This window comes from Petromyzon marinus, chromosome 27 (genome assembly GCF_048934315.1).
Source record: "Petromyzon marinus isolate PM22_M1 ecotype Great Lakes invasive population chromosome 27, UKy_Petmar_22M1.pri1.0, whole genome shotgun sequence".
Taxonomy (NCBI): Eukaryota; Metazoa; Chordata; class Hyperoartia; order Petromyzontiformes; family Petromyzontidae; genus Petromyzon; species Petromyzon marinus.
In genome coordinates, this window is record NC_133693.1 from 8,148,721 (window position 1) to 8,170,059 (window position 21,339).

Sequence of the window (21,339 nt, forward strand, 5' to 3'; positions counted from 1 at the left end):
CCCTCCTCCCCCAACCCCCCCAAGCTTGTGGGACGCGTGAAGGCCCCAGAGGCGAGACTCGGGGCGACCTCGCTATAGGGGTTGAGGGGGCGGCGGCGGTACAATTATTAAGTGTTATAAACATTTATTTTTTTAAATTCGGTAAACTACAGCGGCGGCGGCGGCAAACACCACTCCTCAAAGCTAACAAGAGCAACGTTCGACATTTCTTCACCGAAACATTGCCAGCAACCGTGGTAACGGTAAATGTTGTAGACCACACGGAGCTGAGCGTATAAAGCTTTATACATTTTTTTTATTTAAAGCTTTATACATGCATACGCAGATAGCGTGAAGGTGAATTAACTCACGGGTAATTGCCGTTTAATTTGAAATTACACGTAACTTGATTGTATGTAAAAAAAAATGTTACTTGAAACTTACGGATTTGCTGTTTGTGTGTGTGTGTAGTAATTGATACGGGTGTGTGTGGTAACTGGTGACAATACGTTTGTGTGTGTGTGTATTGCGATAATGACTCGTGATGGATAATGCACAAGTTGTCTAAATACAGTAAACACTTGTCTCGCGTTAGCCAATTGCGGTAATGTTCGTGCTGATTGTGGCGATGAGGGTGTGTGCGCTATTTGATAATCGTGGACGCGAGTGTGTGTATGTGGTAATAATCGCGGGCGTTCGACACTTCACGCGGCCTCAAGGTGCACATGGCCTGGCACAGGCGTCGTGGTGACGTCACTTACTGAGTATCGAATGGCGGGGTATTGGTATCGCTAATTGTGGTTAAGGTATCTCGTGTGATAATTGTTGTGATGGGCATGTGTGCGGCGATTGTGGTAACGAGTATACGCGTGGCGTTGGCCACCCACCCCCTCGTGTGCTGTGCCGGCCTTTATAGGTGCTCGCTAAAAGCATTTGCCCCCTACAGTCTGTCGGAGGTTACACCGGGGGGGTTCTTAGTCTTTGTGTATACATGTAAGTGGCAATTATGAGTATGTGTGTGATGTAGAATTGCGCTTACAATGATAAAATATTTTTTTTATTATTTTAATAAATGAAATATTTTTATTATTTTATTGTTTCCCTTCTACGTGGTGACTTTACCGAAAGAACCAAGAATATGAATCCCTGCAGTCACGAAAGCTTTAAATCAAAATTTAGGTGTTAAGATGTTAAAAGACCAAACAGAATCCTTTTTCAAGGAATCCTGTCTGCATGAACCAACTAACAAAAAAACATCCTCTGCTAATATAAGCATTGTCTTTTAAACTGATTGGCCCACACCAGAGACAGCTTTCTTTTGAGCCTAATCTCAAAGTGTCAGACCAGAGAACGAAAAACAGCACAAAGACAATGCACTTTGAGGGCACTGAGAGCTCGGGCTGAGCAGCTACATCGTGGATACCTCCCTTGCCAGTATCAATATATAATAATAGGTTTTATAGCTCGGGGTAAGCAGCTACAATAGCACTAACATTACTTATTGTTATATTTTGATACTAGCAAGAAAGGTCCCGTAATGCCAGTTGGAATGACATTGTCCATAAAAAAACACACGCAGCTGCACATCACGACTCTGCTCGTGGCGCACTCAAATGGGGCTGCTGGCATCGCTGGCTGACCGCGAGACGCTTCCCTTCTCTCTTCCCCAGCGCCAGCTTGTGTGGAGAACCGCGTGGTTGAAGCAGCCTGCCGCGCCACACGATGCTGGGCGTGAGCGTGAAGCCAGGTCGCCGGTTCACGGTGGGCGAGTGGCACGACAGCGGCGAGCGCGTCTCGTCCGGCGCCCAGTCTCGGCGCGACGTTTCCCGCTCCGTCCGTCAGGAGGCTCGGCACCTCCGCGACCAGAGCAACAATCAGGTGCTACCCCGCTCCTGAAGACCTCGGCTTTAATGAATAATGGTTGTTTTGGTAGGCAGAGAGAGGTGTCGGTGGTTACACGTGCGCCTCAAAGCAGGAAGGTACTGGGGTTTGATTCCCGACTCGGGTACCTTTCTGCGTGGATTTTTTGTGTGGATGTTCTACCCCTGTCCTGCAATGGGGTTTCTCTGGGCTTTCATTGGTATTGTCATTAAAAGGTCTACCTCTCCTATTGTCGCCTCGTTTTTATTTTATTTATTATGATATTCACCTGGATAATCCTTTGAGATGGAACTTTTCAGTGGCATGTGTGTGCAGGGAGTCAATTGATACATTCATAGACAAAGACATAAGGGGCCGTCCATAAATGACGTCACGCGATTTGGGACGATTTTTGACCCCCCCCCCCCCCTCGTCACACGGCGTCACAAAAAGTCAGACACCCCCTCAAATATGACGTCACAAAGCTCTGCCCCCCCCCCCCCAATGAAACATGCTTCAAATTGCTTTAAACTATTGTCATTGTAGTGCGTATTTAATGTGGCACTGCACTCTGATGTTGTAGGAGAAAACACGTATTAAAAGGGAGGCGTTGGAAAGCTTAAATTTAGCATAAAATTAACTTGAAAATATTCAACGTCTAACTAAAACTGCAGATGTTCAGAATATTATATTGAAATTATCTTCTAATTATAAATATTTAAAGTAATTATAACTATAAAAAATACTTTAAACTTTGTAGTAGAACGAAGCAAAATGGAGAGTACAATCATACCAATCGTATATTCATTCCACAGAATGAAAAGCCCTGGTAGAATCATTAGAATTAAAATGTTTAATAACAATCATTAAAAAAATGTTCAAAATGTATGCTTCTTCATTCTCCCATGGAGAAGCAAAATGCTCCTTCATGGAAAAATAAAAGGTGACCTTAGTAAATTTAAATAATCAAATAGTTTTGATTTAAAGCTTTCGTGACTGCAGGGATTCATATTCTTGGTTCTTTCGGTAAAGTCACGTAGAAAGGAAACAATAAAATAATAAAAATAAAAAATAAACATTCAAATGTTTAAAAAATAAAAAATATATAAAAAGCATTAAAATGTTTTAAAAATAATAAAAATATAAAAAAACATTAAAATGTTTTAATGTTTTTTTATATTTTTATTATTTTATTGTTTCCCTTCTACGTGACTTTACCGAAAGAACCAAGAATATAATAATCAAATAGTTAATAATGAAAATTAATCAAAATTAGTGTTGTTATAACAATTCTATATTTATTTAAAGTTGCGCATTTTGATGTGACGTCACATTTCTCACCCCCCCCCCCTCGTCACACATCGTCACAAATGTCTGACCCCCCCCCCAGGTGTGTGACGTAATTTATGGACGCCCCCTAATGACATCTCCATAAACATTTAAATATTCACTTGCTTCTCATGCCACTACTGGCCACTGAATAATATATTGATATGTAATCTGACAAGGGTCTTTTCTCCCATTAACACAAACGTTAAATACTGTTAAACAATAATTTAATCCTTCATGGTTTCCAGGCGCATTTTTTAAGCAGGCAAAGTATTGACCGGTTTGTCGTTGCTTATTATCAACAGTGTGTGTGAAGTTTAACATATACTACTGGGTTTCCAATTGCGTTAGGCAAAAGTAAAAGCCAACACCATGCTGCTCTTTCAGCACAGTCCAGCACAATGGTGCATGCAACGTATAATGCTAGTTGTACAATAGTGTGCCCTCTACAGTATGTTTTATATTATATAACGCAATGTAAAAATAAGGTTGAAAGCATTGGAAATAACAAGGCAATTCTGGTATGGGAAATTGTATACCTGTTCAAATGAGCAATGTTAGTGGCCCATAAGCTTGTGTTTTAAATTCTACATTCTCCAAAGTTTGAATACATTTTATTTGTTACACTGATTATCCCATTTAACCGTTTTCCGGTTATTGTACAAGGGAGACCTATAGCCATTTCCCACCTTGTGGTACTCAATTTATCAACCCTCGAAGGATGAGAACCAAGTTCAATCATGGGTGGTTATCTGGATTTGAATTCAGAATATGTGAGCACAGTGCTCTGCCCTCTGAGCCACCTGCCCATCTGGATTTGAACTTGCAGCCTTCCATTTGTGAGTCGAGTGCTCTAATCACAGCACCGCTTTGAGTTGTTGTTATGAAAGAATTGTTGAGTCTAATGGATGCGACTTGGCGTCTGTGTGCAGACCAAATGGGACCAACATGACAGCAACACGAGGCTGGAGGAGCGCATGAGCTCGGTGCAGCGCTGGGTGGAGCGGCTGCAGCACACCCTGGATGACACCGACGCCGAGATCAATGCCCTCGCCAAGGCAAGCCCTGCCAACGGCCAGGCTCCAGCTACTGCAGGAAAAGGGCTGCTGCCTTCACCTCTAGTTCTGCACTACAATGCATTCAGTTAAATTCAGGAAACTTCTGTTGTTTCCAGTCTTTTTTAATTTCAACATTGTTCTGTTATTGAGACTTTATATTAACACGTAAGAGCCCAATGAGACGCAGAATCTCGTGTGGCATAAATACGAAATCTAAATACAGGGACTATGGAATGAGGTACAGACATTTATCATTGTGCATTTTTCATTAATTCCTTACGCCTTGTTTCGTTGCTGTTGTGGCTCTTGTGTTTCATAGACAGGAAATGCTATTCATTAAGAAATCAGAAACTTGACCATTCTCTTACTTGTCCCTTCTTTATGACCCAAATCACCCTAAAAGTGCCTGATCTTGGTGGATCACAGAAGCTAACAATGCTTTGTCCTGCTTAGTACTTGGATGGTTGACTGCCTGGAAAAATAGCAGGCGTTGTGGGCTTGGGCCTATGAAAGGTCGCCAGGAGTAATGGTTCTTTGAATCAACCTGTGCAGACCTTTGGTTGTTATCATATGTGGTGGGGCTTCTCCACCTGCTCTGCTTTTTTCCCACATGGATCAAAACATTAAGGGAGATTCTAGTGGTGCCCTGGTGCTCTGAAAAAGGCCAGAAACATGAGCCCATTAAGTGTTAATGATGAAAGTGGTAATATTTTTGTAAACATTTGTACTCACTGATTAATTAAACATATTCTCGTGTATGACCCTCCTTAAAAAGAGTCTTGAAACTTAATAATAGGGTTTTTCCCCTTTTTTCTGGCAACAAAACTGAAACCTTTTTACAAGGATTCATGTCTGCATTAACCACAATACCTGCAGTCAAAATGCAAACAAAAAACATACTATGATAATATATGCATTGTCCTTGAAACTGACCCAACGCCTTTTGGCGTCATCTGGTCGAGCACCAATTGGGTCGAGGCTCAAAAGAAAGCCGTCCCTTGGTGTGGACCAATCAGTTTCAAGGACAATGCATATATTATCATAGTATGTTATTTGTTTCCATTTTGACTGCAGATATTGTGGTTAATGCAGATATGAATCCTTGTAAAAAGGTTTTAGTTTTGTTGCCAGAAAAAAGGGGAAAAACCCAATTATATTTTGGTACTGGCAAAAGAGGTCTAATGAAGTCTTGAAACTTATTCACGCTCCCCTGGGTAAATGAAAGGTATAATGATTATGATAGTCAATCCCCTCTCCATCTGTCCTGGTCCTTTTCAAAGTCCTCCTCATCCCTCTTTTGATTTTGCCTGCCAGTCGGAGCGCCTTTGAAAAAGAGCTTCATAGCCAAATGGGCCTTTACTCGGCGAAATACACTTCTGATGCCGATTCTCTTCTCCCCCTGCTCCTCATTACGACGTTCTCCCGTGTAGACCAAGGACGATGCGGAGCGAGCACTGCAGGCGAAGGCGGTGCCGCTGCAGGTGGCGACGGAGTGCCTGTTCCTGCGCGACGCGCGTCGCGGCGTCGACCTTGTGCACGACCCCGTGGAGGACGAGCTGCACCGTGAGGTCAAGGCCATCGAGAGAGCCAAGGAGGCGCTCACGCGAAGCATCAACGATGCCTTCCTGCAGCTGTGGTGAGTGCATTAGCACGCACCTGTGTGTGTGTGTGCATGTGTGTCTCTGTATATCTGTGTCTTTGTGTGTGTGTGTGTCATCAACCCTTTCATCAGCTGGGGTGAAGTACCAAACTAAACCATTTTAATTTTACCAGCTTAAGCCCGCAGAGATATATAGCTCTTTTTCAGAAGCGACTTGGCCACAAATGATAGCGCAACAAAGTGATTTATCGTCACGTAGAAATATATAGCAGCCAAATACTCTAAACGCATATTGATTATAAATGTGGAGGGAAAAACCGGAGGACCCAGAGAAAAATCAACGCGACCGCAGGGAGAGGTACATGCAAAGTACAAAAATATAACGCGTTATGGGTTGGAATCGAACCCACGACCTCCTATATACCAGGCGAGGTGTTTAACATCTCGCCACCGTACGTTAGTGCACTCCTGTGTGAGCGTGTATGTGTGGCCCGTTGGTAATTACATTTAAGGTGGAGGGGTTACCTGCCCCTCACATCCATACAGAAATTATATATTCCTACACGACGGGTCGTTACTTCCATAGGATAACCACACGTACATTTAACATCATGCTGCTGTTTTGAATTTCATTGCACATTGTAGAGAGGTGCTCCAGCAGCTCTCACTGGAGCATTCCCGTGCAGTGGATCGATCGCCTGCCGACCGGGGATTTAAGCGACTGTGTGTCGTGTGGTCCATGTAATGTGTGGTATGTATGCTGAACTTCTTTCGCACCATACGTAGCCAACCTTGCTAATCGGAAGTGCGGTGTGGTGTGTGTTGTGTGCTTGGTGTCGTACCTCGTGTGCGGAACAGTCAGCTGCAGGAGGCTCGGCAACAGCTGCAAGGGGATGTGCGCGACAAGGAAGAGGCTTTGGAGATCGACAGCACGTGCCGGGCACTGAACAACGCCTCGGCCACCATTTCCCTCAAACCCAACCCCATGCGCGTGCCCAAGGGGTGAGCATCTGGCGAGCAAGCTGTCGTTGTGTTGCACGAGACGGAGCTGTATTTACTTTTGCATTTGTATGTATGTCCACATATACAGTGCTTTTTTTGTAAATCCACTGCTGAATATCACTGGAGTTATTTGACCATACTTGACCGTGAGGAGTATTTCGCCATATTTCACTCGGCTGGTTAGTTTGGGTTGGTGAAGGAAGCAAGCAAAGATGTTGGAGCATGAAAGTGCAGTACCCATCACGCAGCCCTACAGCAGTCTGCAGAACCTGTTTGATGCATGATGGTCGCCCATCTAAGCACTCTCCAGACTCAACCTTACTTAGCTTCTGAGATCTGGTCACAATATAGCTAATTTGGTTATCGGCTATTTATCTGTTTGTATTATCATATATTTAAATTGTATTCCAATTGTGCTCTTGATATGTCATGAAATTAAGACATTTCCTTTGATAGCTCTCACTGAACGCAGTGTAACATGTTAGGGAACAGCCTCTGGAAGATCACATCACATCACTACTTTTGAGTTCCCTACATTTGCCTCTTATCCACACCAGGTGGTGCACCTATTTACCTGCCCTGCGGTAATGGGCCAATTAAGCCAGCTTTTTCTTAGTCATTATACCTAAAAAAATACGAGTGTCCTGGAATGGGATATACTGTTAATTCCGATTGAGTATTTGACCAAGTGTTTGGAATAAGCCCGATTAAATGATACAACTTATTTAACCTGGTATTTTTTGTGTGCAGTCATTGGTGACCAGGCTATCAATTTCCTACTTTTGAGAATCCAACATTATGACAGGTGGTTAAAATCCAAATTAGAAGCATGGATTTTAACCACCTGTCATAATGTTGGATTCTCAAAAGTAGGAAATGGATAGCCTGTTCACCAATGACTGATCTCAGCAGATATGTTATTAGTCTCCTGAAGCACCTGGCCACCTCAAAGCTGTTGTTTATTGTGGAACGTTCACATGTATGTGTGCGTGAAGAGTGGTGGAGCATGTGGTTAGCATAATGTACTCCACACCCGGTGAGCTCAGTTGAATTTGCAGTGAAGGCGATTATTAGTGCTGAGTAATATCTGAACAAGTCCTCGACCTCCCCCGAAGTCAACTCCTTAAATGAGCACTGTGGTTTAGTAAACACCAGCACTGGGGGCCAGGTGTGGTCCTCGCCACACACCTCCCTATCTCCACATGCCCCAACGGTTTGCATGCTTAAATGGGGGATTTTTGTCACTCTTTATGCACCTGCATGTCTCTTCTTGAATACATACTGATGCATGTCCTTGTGTATGCTTGTTTGGGGGGGGGGGGGTATGGGGCTTGGTTTGGGGGCACGCGGGCGGGGGCTTCAGGTCATCGTCTCCGCGGACGTGGGACGAGTTCAGCCGTAGGAATGTGGAGCGCGCCATGGCGGAGATGCGTGCCTCGTCTGCGCTGCGTGAGGCCATCACCGCGACAATCGCCCAGGCAAGAGGCTGCCTCTACACACAGCCCTGCTCTCATCTAGTCTGTTATAACGTTCTATTGTCACCACTTTATACTCTTGCATATTAATTAATACTCATTGCATTTAATTATCGTGTTTGTATTTTTTTTTTAAACACAACTCGGGATCAAAATTAAATTCACGAATTGATTCTTTCGTGGCATTGCGAGGCTTGTAGAACCATTTTGCTGACACAATTTCCAAAGAAACAATCACCAAGAGAGTATAAATCGATTTTAATCAATAACAATGACGCTAGCACTGACTGCACGGTAGCACGCTTACTTCTGAGGCATCGTTGATCCTTGCTCGTCGCAGCAGCATGTCTGTGTGAGCGAGCGTTTGTTGTCTTTTTGCTCGGTGACCCCCACTGACTTTCATGTTATAACGTCCATTGTGTGCAGACGACAAATGAGCTGGAGGCGCAGAAGAACAGCACGGACTTTGCGTTCCGCAAGCGCTCACACGAACTTGACAAGGTCAAGGCTGAGCTGGAGTGGCAGAAGAAGAACGTGAGTGAGCACATCCGTCACTACCATTGCTTCTTTACGTGATTTATGTTTATATGTTTTCTTGGAGCTGAAATATGATAAATTAAATCAAAGAATAAGTAATATACTGTATCTCTTCGTGCAATGATGAGACCATCATCTCACTCCACTTAAGAACCTCGTTAAATCACAGGTGACTGAAAACCACATTTGAACCCAGGATCTGAGCTGTGGTGGCTGTGTCTGTGACACATAATTTACCTTCTTGAGTCGCTCAGCCTTCTCTCTATCGCTGCTTTCTTATCATAGCTTTGTATGTATGTATGTACGTTTAACTTCTTTCGCACCATACGTAGCCAACCGTGCTAATCGGAGGTGTGGGGTCATGTTTGGTCATGTTTATAAACACACACTAGCTGGGATGAGAGCCATGCTGATGTTCTGTTTCCACTGTGGTCACTAATGTCAATTTCGGTCATCCTCAAGCAAGAGTGGCTGCTCCCATGGGAAAGTGGAATTTCCACCTCTGGCTCAGGGCCATGCATGAAGATGGAAATCACCCCATGCTTGTAGTATACAACTTGGACCTTTTACTTCTTCACCAAAACTTTAATCTGAGTATTTGTCTGTTATAAATGTCCACATGATAAGCCACTTAATTGAGTTATCATTTGTGGCAGAGTCGCTTCTGAAAAATAATTATATAGCTCAGTGGGCCTTACCAGGAAAAATAAAATAGTTTATAGTTTTATAGTTGTAATCTGGCATAGCAGTGTAGTAGTGTGGATGTCATTTAGTTACATATTGAAGCTCCTAAACTCACTGGGCTGTGAGGTGGAGAAGAGATGGCAGTAGAGAAAGTAAGCTTTGTAATGACCTCTCTATTTCGAACATTTCATGCTATCCCCTCGTATGTGTTAGATTTCTTTGGGTACTGCATTTCTTTCCATTTGGAAAGCACTCTTTAAAAAGGAATTGGCCAAACATACCGTATCAATGCAGGACCCTGGTGAAAAATAATTTTAAGACTCGGTGAGTCTTTCTTGTATCGTAAATCGCGTTGTTATTGTTGTTGTTATTTTTTGGCGGTTGTCCACTCAGAACAAGCAGGAGATTTCGGTGCTGGAGGGCGACATCGCACACTTGGAAGCAGATGTTCGTGCTAAGATGTTGCCACTGAAGGTGGCACACACGCGCCTGGAGACGCGCACTTACCGCTCTGGGGTTGAATTATGCCGTGATGAGGTATTGTCCCCCCTCCTCCTCGTCATCATCATCGTGGTTGTCATTTTCGCGAGTGTTATTACATCCATTGCTGTTTACGGAGGAAAAGTGTATTGGTTTGTCCAAGTTGTGATTTAATAGAATTGTCAACATTTCTAATGATAAACTGATTCAAGGAATCAATTCTTTCTGTGATTATCGTTAATGTAGTGCGTTCATCATGTTCAAATACAGACATCACTCTCTTCTCTCTTAACTGCTAATCAACCTGTGCATGGTGAGATACCGCTTCTCCTCTGATGCTGGTTTGATCCTCACCATGATATGATTGTCACTGTCTTTAACAAACTGTCATCTAGTGTCTTCATAATCACAATGCCAAGCTGGCATCATAATCACGCCTCACCACATTTGTGACAATGTTGCATTGTGTGTCTGCTGCGATGGTTGTTGCTCTGACATGCCTCTTTCCCTCAGCCTCAGTATGGCATCACCACTGAAGTTCATCAAATTGAAGCCACCATCGCCACTTTGAAGAAGAAGTTGTCTGATTCCTAGTGAGTAGCACATTGCATGAGGTGCTGCTGTGGCCACGTTTTGGGGCGGCTCCCTGCCAGCGTGTCCCTGGTTTTGATGTGAGAAGTTATGAGGCATTTGGCGTGACCACATTTTCTGCTCTACATTCACTCACTACCCATTTAAGCCACAGCAGTCAGCAGTAACTATCGGTATAACAATTCAGAGAAGTGCACACGCTTCTATCCAACTAACCGGTAAATTAATATTGGTTGGGCATTTTCCCTCAACAGATCTTCATTACACAATACTGTCTCACAGTACATGACACACACTTTAATACCGACTTGGAAATAGCCAGACTGCACGGTGTAGCTGTGACGTCACTTCATACATGAGTTACCACTGCAAACCGCACACTTTCATCAATATCATTTATTTTTACAAATATCTAAAGCAAAGAGTGTGGTTACACGTCACTAATGGCATGTAACACTAATGACATATAATTGATGCACGTGTTTAATAAACTAAATATTTCGTTAAATGGGGATAAAATGTCATATAGGGGAAGATTTGTTGCACTGGAGTTTAAAATAGTGTCAATGGGGATTATTTATTTAAATGTGGAATATTAGATACAGGAAAATGCACACACATTACGAGGTTTCATTACACACACATGCAGCGACTGCTCACGCCCGCATGTTAATTTGCGCCTCGAATATAAATATGAAACAATATTGCATTTGTATACGCGCCAATCCTTTTTATCCGGACATTGTGACGTTGACATTCTGGCGACGGACAGCATGTTAATATAGATTTTAGTTTCTCACGGAGCTCTCCCATAACCTCTGCACCCTACCCTCAATGTCGCCCAACCTTTCCCCCCGCTGCCAGCAACGCGCTCACGGGCCTGCGCTGCAGCCTGGAGCGCGTGGAGAGGGACCTCGCCAGCAAGGCGTTGGCGCTGGGGCTCGAGCGCCGCTGTGTGGATGTGCGCCGCAAACTGACCGTGTCGGCGGAACGAGCGCAGCCGCTCGGTGACTCCTTCACCCGCGCCATCGCCAACGGCCGCATCCCTGCAACACTCGTGTCCCCGCGTGGCATCGCCGAGAAGCAGCTGGAGCTGGTGTAATTATTTATTAGGTGGCGGTGGCGGCGGTGGTGGTGGTGGTGGTGGTGACGGTGGTGTTGGGGTGGGTGTTAGTGGCAGCAGCGGTTGTGGTGGTGGTGGTGGTGATGATGATGGAGGTGGTGGTAGTGGTGGAGGCACTGCTGATGGTGTTGGCAGCAGCAGTGGTGGAGGTGAGAGCGGTGGTGGTGTTGGTGGTAGCAGTTTAGCATCCTACCTGCTGTACTTCCAATTAGCACGGTTGGCTACGTTGCCAATGCCTCATTTACATCAGGCTATATATATATATTCACTTGATGTTCAATGTTTTTGAGAAGAATGTCAGTCTCCATCAGCAGCAATGTAAAGGCGATGTGTTTCAGCTGTTTTGGCAAGATGTAAATCCTGCTGGTGATCTCTACCTGATCCATCAACCCCGCTTTCAGGTCACTGACAGTCGGGCATAATCACCACAACACGGTCAGGTGCTGAGATGTTTCTCTTAAACTTCTCGACTGAAGTAGATGTATTGATCATAGGTAAATGTTTTCAGTTTGAAAATGTTAGATTATTGCTGTGTATGCACTGCGATGTCGCATTTTGTGCACTTTTGTCGTGTACAACTTGAATTGCACCTTCACTTTGCTTTATTGATTGATGTCCTTAATCAGATGTGTGTGTTCAGGTCCCTTATTTCTTTTTCAGAGACCAGAGAAAGCACAGTTGTGCAGTGAGATATTAATATCACAGAAACAAATGTATTTTGGCTATTTCCAGGATAAGTTAATGGCCTTTTACTAAATTGACAATTTAAATTATTACTCAATGATCTGCCTCTTTAATGCAAGCATGTGTTGTTGTCATGTTTAAGCCATTATGGTTACAATAAAGGAACCAAAATACACTTGATTCACAAATCTGACAAAGATCTGATGAAATTTTAATTTTGTCTTCAAAATATTATGTATTTGAATTATACATTCAAATTGTTGAACAATGTAACCCTCAATATAGATTAAAATATAGGTACAGTGCATGCATGAAGAGTTGAACTTGTGTGAGTTTTAACTTCCAGCTTGACTTTTTATTTGTTTGAGATCTCACAGAATACATATAAGAAAATAATTTGCTTCAAGTATTTTATTTGATCACATATGGCTGTGAAATGTTATCTGTGACTGAAAGCATGCTGAATTTATGTTGGCTTGTATAGTTTGGACACTTTATGTTTGTATCCACATGTTCACGTGGATTCCCAATACTGCAAGCTCAGCAGGTTGGCAGACATTAACTGGCACGACTTAGAAAGATTTAAGGCATTGTACATTATCCATTTTATGATTCTTTAGGCTAGAATTTCCATATGTCTTGGTGTGATATGAACAGTCCTGGAATTGGCATTTATGTTCAGGTGTCAGAATTTTTTTCCGAGATCTGTAAATTGTGTTGAACTTCATGAAATTATACAGTATTGTACTGCAAATTTTTAATAGACCTAGGCTGAATGAGAAAAATGTGGGCACCTGTGGGCTTAAGTAAATTAACCTTTACCTGGGCGTAGTGACATACATTTCAATAATATGGTTGCTGAAAATGTTTAACTTGGACTCATAATCTGTATCTACTTTCAACGGTCTGAAAGAATACTGATGGAACATCCAGTGCTGGATTGAGGGAAGGGGTTTGTGTATGCCTTTAGAAATAATTGGTATTGTAGATCAAGAGGTGTTGCTCACATGCATTTTAGGTTGGGGTGACATTTCTCCTTAACCACAGCAGTCTGACAAAATTACTCATAATGCACCCAATCTCGTTAGATCTTGGAAGCTGTGTAGGCATGAGCCTGGATAGTGCTTGGTCAACCACCACACTAACACAAAAGGCTGCTGCATGGTTATTTTGTCACCATTGGGCAGTGCAACAAAGGCTATGGTTTTTTTATACTATTCTTCAACGTCGAAGCTCCTTCCCTGCCTTGACCAACCCGCACCGACCAGCAGTAACAACTCCACAATGCGTGAGGACGTCCTCAACCAGTGGTTGAAGAAAGGGATGTACCGGAAGTTAGTCGCCTCAACAGTCTTCTATCCATCCAACCATGGTGACTTTCTGGGATTTTTTTCATGAACGCTTCCATTCATGGACTGGAAGCACATGGGCTAGCGAGTGAGTTCACCACACGCATGGGCAAGTGTATTCATCATACACATGGGTGACTTGAGTTCAGATTCCAACGATTAGAATCAGGTTGGTGGTCCAGAACTCACCAATTTACTCGAGTCATTCACTCATTGGCAGTCAGTTGCCTCCTTATCATACTGCTATCACTTATACCATCGTTAATTTCTGTAAACTTTACTCGTTGATTCCTCCATTTTGAGGACACGGTCGAGCAAACTGTTTAATCTCATCCACGATGTTCACTCACCATACTGCAGGTCATAACGTTTCTCTTTCTGCTCCTTCCCTCACACTGATCTACTTTAGGACTCTCCTGTCGCCTCTTTTCCCAAGTTCTGATGACCTTGCTAAATTTACAAACCTGTCAAATCTAATCTGTTACAGATTGTGCTCAGCAACCGTGGTTAAACCAAACACGAAGTGGCCAGAGAGCAGAGTCGATGCGTCAGTTTTTGTTCTCTATTCTCCATACGGGTGTCACTGCAAGCACCTTAGCATCACTAATCGGCTCCTCGAGGGTAACGTTCTCGACCTGGTAACACCGTATTTCTAAGTTTAGCGTGCTTCACCTGCAACGGTGAGCCCTACTTCCCGTGGACACCGCAACGGTGCACATTAATGTGGTTGCCCGCCAGTATCAAGAACGGACGATGGAGGAGGTTCGTGAAGGACGCTGCTTTGGGGAGTTTGTAGAAGTCGCCCTCCAGCAACAACGGAGTTGCAGAGAAGCGACGCTCACAACAACGAGCGGAGCTCCGGGCGGCTAAAACGCAGCGAGTTGACACAGTGATTGCATCTGCCAGCCATCTCAGTCGGTAAACCAATGGCACCTGGGTCTGTTCCGTGACCTGCCAGCGACGAGCCTTCGACATTTCGCGTGACCTCAAAGTGCACCTAGCCATGACACAAACGCCGTGACGACGATACCACCACTTAGTGGTAAACGGAGTTTGTTGTTGCCCGTCACAGATCCATACCGTGTCAACCCATACGGTTATACCCGTATTCTTGTACAGGGAAATTGTGTTTTCAGGTATTTACGGCGTACAGCCGTTTCATGGGACTTTGTAGGATGCACGTTGAGATTTATAACGGGCACGGGGTGACCAATAAGCTCTGAATTGGTCTGTAATAAGGTAGGCACTGATCAGGGGTTGACAGGTTGGTATGCAGATCTGCACTGGATCTGTGCTGCACCGCGCCCTCCAGACACATCGGGCGAGCTTCCGCACCCCCCACTCGAGGCGAGGCGATCATGAAGGCGTGGCTTGTCGCAGTTAGAGGCGTGGCCTGTCGTAGTTAGAGGGCGTGGTCTGTCGCAGTTTGAGGGCGTGGCCTGCCGCAGTTAGAGGCGTGGCCTGCAGGGCCCGGGGGCGGTGCCGGCCGTGTGAGGGGCGTGTCCCGTACGTGGTGACCCCGAGAACAGGTGACGATGCAGGAGAAATGGGCTTTCGTAACACAAGGGGCCGTCCATAAATGACGTCACGCACCTAGGGGGGGTGGGTCAGACACGTGACGATGTGTGACGTCACGCGATTTTGGACGATTTTTGACCCCCCCCTCGTCACACGGCGTCACAAAAAGTCAGACCCCCCCTCAAATATGACGTCACAAAGCTTTGCCCCCCCCCCCCAAATAAAATAAAACATGCTTCAAATCTTGATTTAAAGCTTTCGTGACTGCAGGGATTCATATTCTTGGTTCTTTCGGTAAAGTCACGTAGAAGGGAAACAATAAAATAATAAAAATATAAAACAATATTGTTTTGATTTTTGATTTAAAGCTTTCGTGACTGCAGTAATTCATATTCTTAGCTCTTTCGGTAAAGTCACGTTGAAGGGAAACAATAAAATAATAAAAGATATATCTTTTTATATATTTATATATTTTTATATATTTTATTACTTTATTGTTTCCCTTTAACGTGACTTTACCGAAAGAGCTAAGAATATAATATAATATTGTTTTGCTTCAAATCGCTTTAAACTATTGTCATTGCAGTGCGTATTTAATGTACCGCTGCACTCTGATGTTGTAGGAGAAAACATTTATTAAAACGTCTATTTAATCAAGTAGAACGTGTTGTCTATATTTATTTAAAGTTGCGCATTTGAATGTGACGTCACATTTCTCACCCCCCCCCCCCCTCGTCACACGTGAAATACCTAACGCAGAAGGTCCTCTGGGTTTGAGCCTCCATCGCATCCTTACAAACTATGGCAAGATGCGGATACCTGATGCACAAAGGAAAAAAGAAAACTCTCCGATGTGCGATTGCGGCAATTGATCCACAAATACGAAGGAGACATCGCAGCGATGCCACGCTGCTGACGCGTGCGGTTATCCGACTTGATGGCAGGGAGGAGGCCCTGATACACTCACACATCATACACTGACTCACTCACACATCATACACTGACTCACTCACACATCATACACTGACTCACTCACACATCATACACTGACTCACTCACACATCATACACTGACTCACTCACACATCATACACTGACTCACTCACACCATGCACTGACTCACTCACACATCATACACTGACTCACTCACACATCATACACTGACTCACTCACACCATGCACTGACTCACTCACACATCATACACTGACTCACTCACACATCATACACTGACTCACTCACACATCATACACTGACTCACTCACACATCATACACTGACTCACTCACACATCATACACTGACTCACTCACACATCATACACTGACTCACTCACACCATGCACTGACTCACTCACACATCATACACTGACTCACTCACACATCATACACTGACTCACTCACACCATGCACTGACTCACTCACACATCAAAGATCAAAGATCCCCCATATAGCCTTAACAGACTGTAGGGGCAAGTGCTGTTAGCGAGCACCTATGAAGGCCGGTAACGGTACACGAGGGGGTGGGTGGCCAGCACCACGCCCGACTGCCTTTGTCTCCCCAGTGGCAATGTTTACACACTGCACCAGGTACTCATTTGAGGCTGAGTCGACCTAGGGGAGGCCCGGGACCGTGTTAAGATTAGCGTCACTGGTGTTGGCCGTGAGCGGGAATCGAACTCGTGTCGCCGGGTTCATAGCGCAGCGCGCTAACCGCTACACTATCGCTCCCCACTAAAGATCAACATCATACACTGACTCACTCACACATCATACACTGACTCACTCACACATCATACACTGACTCACTCACACCATACACTGACTCACTCACACATCATACACTCACACTACCACTGACTCACATCATACACTACCATTGACTCACTCACACATCATACACTGACTCACACATCATACACTCACTCACACTACCACTGACTCACTCATCATACACGGGGAGTGTCATGCTGACAGATATGGCTGCAAGTTTGTTCGTACATGTTATGTACATCGTTTATTGTTAAATTTGAATCAATGTTCCTATGATTACTGTTGTTACATTGTATTTTATAGCTTTATTTTGGTGATTTCTAAAACATGGTTAAGCCATGTTTCTTGAGGAAGTGCGGACTTGGCCTGATAACTTGAATCTAAATTGTCTTATGGTTTAAAGCTTTCGTGACTGCAGTAATTCATATTCTTAGTTTTTTCGGTAAAGTCACGTTGAAGAGAAACAACAAAATAATAAAATATATATAAAACAATAAAAAATTCTCACGACGTTTCGTTTGAGTTATGGTCGAAACGTCGTGAGATTTTTTTTATTGTTTTATATATATTATTATTTTGTTGTTTCTCTTCAACGTGACTTTACCGAAAAAACTAAGAATATGTCTTATGGTTGTTATTGTTTCTCTTGCATCACACTGGGATTTTTGCACATAGCGTTGTAATACGGTGGTTTTTTTTCTGGAAGATTTGCTGGTTTATCCAGGATGTTTCTGTTTGCGCGTCGTCGCTTTAAGAAGTTTTCTCTGTTCACATTTTGTTTGTTGCGGTTGCACCCGACTCAAGAGCCGCATGGCTCACAGGCCTACACCTAATAAATGAAACTTGAAAAACTTGAACCCGACCTCAATGTAACATTCGTTGTTGCCTCTGCATCTACAACACGGCCTTACGAAAGAAGACGATGGACCAATCAATGGGGAGGTACCAAGGCCATAAAATAGGCGTGGCTTTGCTTCAGTGGGCGTGGTCTAGCTCGTAATGTGGGCGGGCCCCTCCCCTCCCCTCCCCTTCGTGCGGTGCACGGGGAGAGAGAGGGGGAGGGGGCGGGGCCCCGCAGTTACGTCTCAGCCATGGCCGCGGTTCGCAGGGCACGGAGCGATGCTCGCTGCGTCGTTCGCTTCACCGACCGTGAACTGTGCTGAGCGCCGCGTGGCGAGCGCGTCGTCGTCGTCGACAATACCTCGCTCGAGCCGGGTGCAAATGGTGAGCGGCGGTCGCTCCGCTTGCTTTTTCTTTTTTTAACTCGGCGCGCGGGTCGCGTTGAGGCGAAAGACGCGAGGCTCGGTCGTGGTGGCGAGGGGGTGGAGTTACGGTAAAGGGGGCCCACCGATGGTTGCATCGGTTGCACTCATCTCAAGTCGGGCCGACCCCTTGGCACCTGCTGAGTCTGTTCCTCGCGGCCTCCTTGGCCAGCGGGGCGCTCGACAACTTCCAGCGTCGGCCTAGACGCGCGCGCAGCCTGGCACGAGCGCCGTGGTGACGTCACCGCCACTCGGTTGGCAAGTGGCGGCGGTTACTGTTGTTGGTGCGGCCGGGGGGGAGGGTGTTTGTTGTTGTTGGAGGTGATTGTTGTTGTTGTTGGGGTGATTGTTGTTGTTGGGGTGGTTGTTGTTGTTGTTGGGGGGCTGAGCGGGGGAAGGGGCTGAGTGGGGTGGGGGGCGCAACCAACACGGCAGTGTTTACACCAGCTCACCCCTTCTCGACGCTCATTGGTCGCCGGGGTTGTGGGGGGGTGGGTTGTTTACAACGCCACGTGACGGCCTGCGCGCCAATAGGGGCTGCAGCTTGCGTGGTTTATCTTTGACAGGCCGGGGGGGGCCTTCTTCGGTAGTGACGTCATCGCAGCGGTGTTGCGTGTCATTGTCGATGTTATTGCGAACCGCGTGCGAGTATGACGTCATTAACGCCATCTGCGCGTGATGTCACGCACGCTGCAGACTTTGTTACTGCTTTCTGTGCGGTGAACACTTTAAAGACTTTAAAGTATATTTTTGTGTACGTGTCATTGCATAACAGCTGTTTACGACAAGACGCAAGTACACAATGTCACCTCGACATATGTGTGTCTCCAACATAACAATAAAATGTAGAAAAGTATTTCATAACCCATCAGCCGTATGAGGATTTTGCGACCAATATCCATAATCGAGGTTTTTGGGTTCGATCGCGTAAAAATAAATGCGTCGTTAAATCCGCCACCACCACCCGGCACAGCCAATCAGTACGGTCTGTCACATGCCAATTCGATACTAATACAGCACACCCCTGTGTGTTGGAGAATAAACCCACTGCAACATTTACAATTCGAGTACCGATGACGTGTCGCGAGTAATTATAACCAGCATCATCAGGCGGGGACAGCCAAGAGCTGTGGAGAAATCCTCCTGGAGCATTGTTTCAACACAAGCAGACTCTAGACCGGTTTCAACATTCGGTGTGCCATCGCCCAGTCACGCTTTCACTCGTCACTTTAAGATGTTTTTCTTGATGATTGGCTTTTTACCCTTTTATCTGGCAACAAAACTGACACCTTTTTTTTACAAGGAGTCATGTTTACATTGACCACAATACCTGCGGTCGGAGCGCAAACAAAAAACAACTCTGATAATGTATGTGGCACTGTCCTTGAAATTGATTGGTGTGGATTGATTGGTGTGGACCAATCAATTTCAAGGACAGTGCCACGTTCATTATCAGAGTTTTTTTGTTTGCGTTCCTACCGCAGGTATTGTGGTCAATGTAAACATGACTCCTTGTAAAAAAAAGGTGTCAGTTTTGTTGCCAGATAAAAGGGTAAAAAAACAATTATCATATTTTGTTACTGGCAAATGAGGTTTCCATTGGTGTAAATGTATTTTCTTGTTCATGTTTTTTTGTTTGTTGCGGTTGGACCCGATTCAAGAGCCGAATGGCTCACAGGGCGCTACCAAAATAAATGAAACTGAAAGCTGAAACTTTGCTAGAGCCAATGCGGGTGAACTGCCGATAATTACGATATCTTGCATAACTCGGAAATATCCTTCGCGTCGTCGTTGGAGGATTATACCACGTTGGGCACCCTTGCAAACGAGTTCCAGCTCAAGGAATTTTCTCGGTAAAATGTGAACTGAAAAAAAATGCCTGTCAGACTGTGCGGTGGTAGGATATGCCTTCATCCGGCGGTGGTTAGGCAATAGCTGAATATGTTTGGGTTCGCTTGGTCCTCGGCAGAAGGTTAACGCGGATAACGAATTAATGCTGCTTACAGGATGACAACAGTGGCAATCGGGCTTTGGTTCACTGGTGATTCCAAAATACAGCCATGTGTGGGGCTAAACACTAAACTGAATGAATAGCCATAGACTGACATGAGGAAAACGGAATGCCTATAGGTCCACATGGGAACAGTTGCATAACACACTTTGAGAGACATGGGTGCTGAAGTGATGTCTAAAAACAAAGTGGATTTCCTGCGCAAATGAGCATTGAGGCAGTGTTCCCTTCCTATCACAGATACACAGTGGTGTCTTCCACAGTCATATGACAGGGGCGAGTTTATCCAAAGTATAACGTCGTATTAATCTTGATCAACTCCGCAGCGATGATCGGATGAGTCAACCTCCCTGCCACGATTTGAACTTGCAACCTTCCGATCTAGTGTGTCATTTAAAATACATTTTAAATCCTATTTTTCTCTCATGACTCATGAACGACGTTGTACAGTCCAGGAGTGCCTCTCTACTGGGATATAAACTTTAACAAATGTTCCAACATTGTTAAAGCACAGTGTGTAAATAAGGTAGCTGCACAACATGGCTTGGGAGATTCCTCCTGATGCTCTTTAGAATATTTAAACAATTATGTTTGGCTGTTGGAGCTTTCGGCATTTACATTGAATCGTAAAGTTGGACCTGGAAATGTATCAACTTAAATCGCCTGCAATTGCCATGTCTTCATCTGTACCTGCCTAGATATTTCGTACCATTAAACACTCCACGCCTCTACCTCTCCGTGAGTAATAGGGCAGTTGTGGAGATATTTGAGGAGTTCTCATACCTGGGCAGTGTGCTAATGACCAGCTCTCGGTTGGGTAGCAGAGGTCTCGCTTCGGATCAGTCACATAGCATTCTATTTTCATCGGTCGTGCTACGCTGCTTGGAAGCTGCCTGGCATGTTACTCCACACACGTCTCCGGGTCTTCTCGGCCACAGTTATAAAGTCTCTTCTCTATGCTTGCGAAACATTGTCCCTTTCACAGGTGCACCTGCGTATGCTTGAAACAATTGGCTTTCCGACGTTCCTT

The 21,339-nt window shown here is 44.7% G+C and overlaps 2 protein-coding genes across 3 annotated transcripts in view; both read left to right on the forward strand.

Moving 5' to 3' along the window:
* LOC116946558 (tektin-2-like) lies at positions 1 to 12,798 on the forward strand. 2 transcript variants are annotated; one of them, XM_076070107.1, is made up of 10 exons: positions 1 to 242; positions 1,650 to 1,857; positions 4,101 to 4,226; positions 5,657 to 5,862; positions 6,685 to 6,828; positions 8,192 to 8,306; positions 8,730 to 8,837; positions 9,918 to 10,061; positions 10,518 to 10,597; positions 11,460 to 12,798. In XM_076070107.1, exons 2-10 carry the CDS (start codon positions 1,702 to 1,704, stop codon positions 11,695 to 11,697), a joined length of 1,317 nt encoding a protein of 438 aa, XP_075926222.1. In that variant the 5' UTR covers positions 1 to 242; positions 1,650 to 1,701; the 3' UTR covers positions 11,698 to 12,798. The 2 variants fall into 2 exon arrangements, with proteins under 2 accessions (XP_075926222.1, XP_032817462.2); XM_032961571.2 differs by having other exon boundaries at positions 1 to 236.
* A 5,299-nt stretch (positions 12,799 to 18,097) lies between these two features.
* The window catches only part of FBXO9 (F-box protein 9), a 30,000-nt gene continuing 26,758 nt past the window's right edge, over positions 18,098 to 21,339 (forward strand). Inside the window, exon 1 of the mRNA XM_032961568.2 lies at positions 18,098 to 18,260. Coding sequence (XP_032817459.1) covers positions 18,156 to 18,260 — 105 coding nt within the window. The 5' untranslated portion in view covers positions 18,098 to 18,155. The remainder of the gene's footprint in view (positions 18,261 to 21,339) is intronic.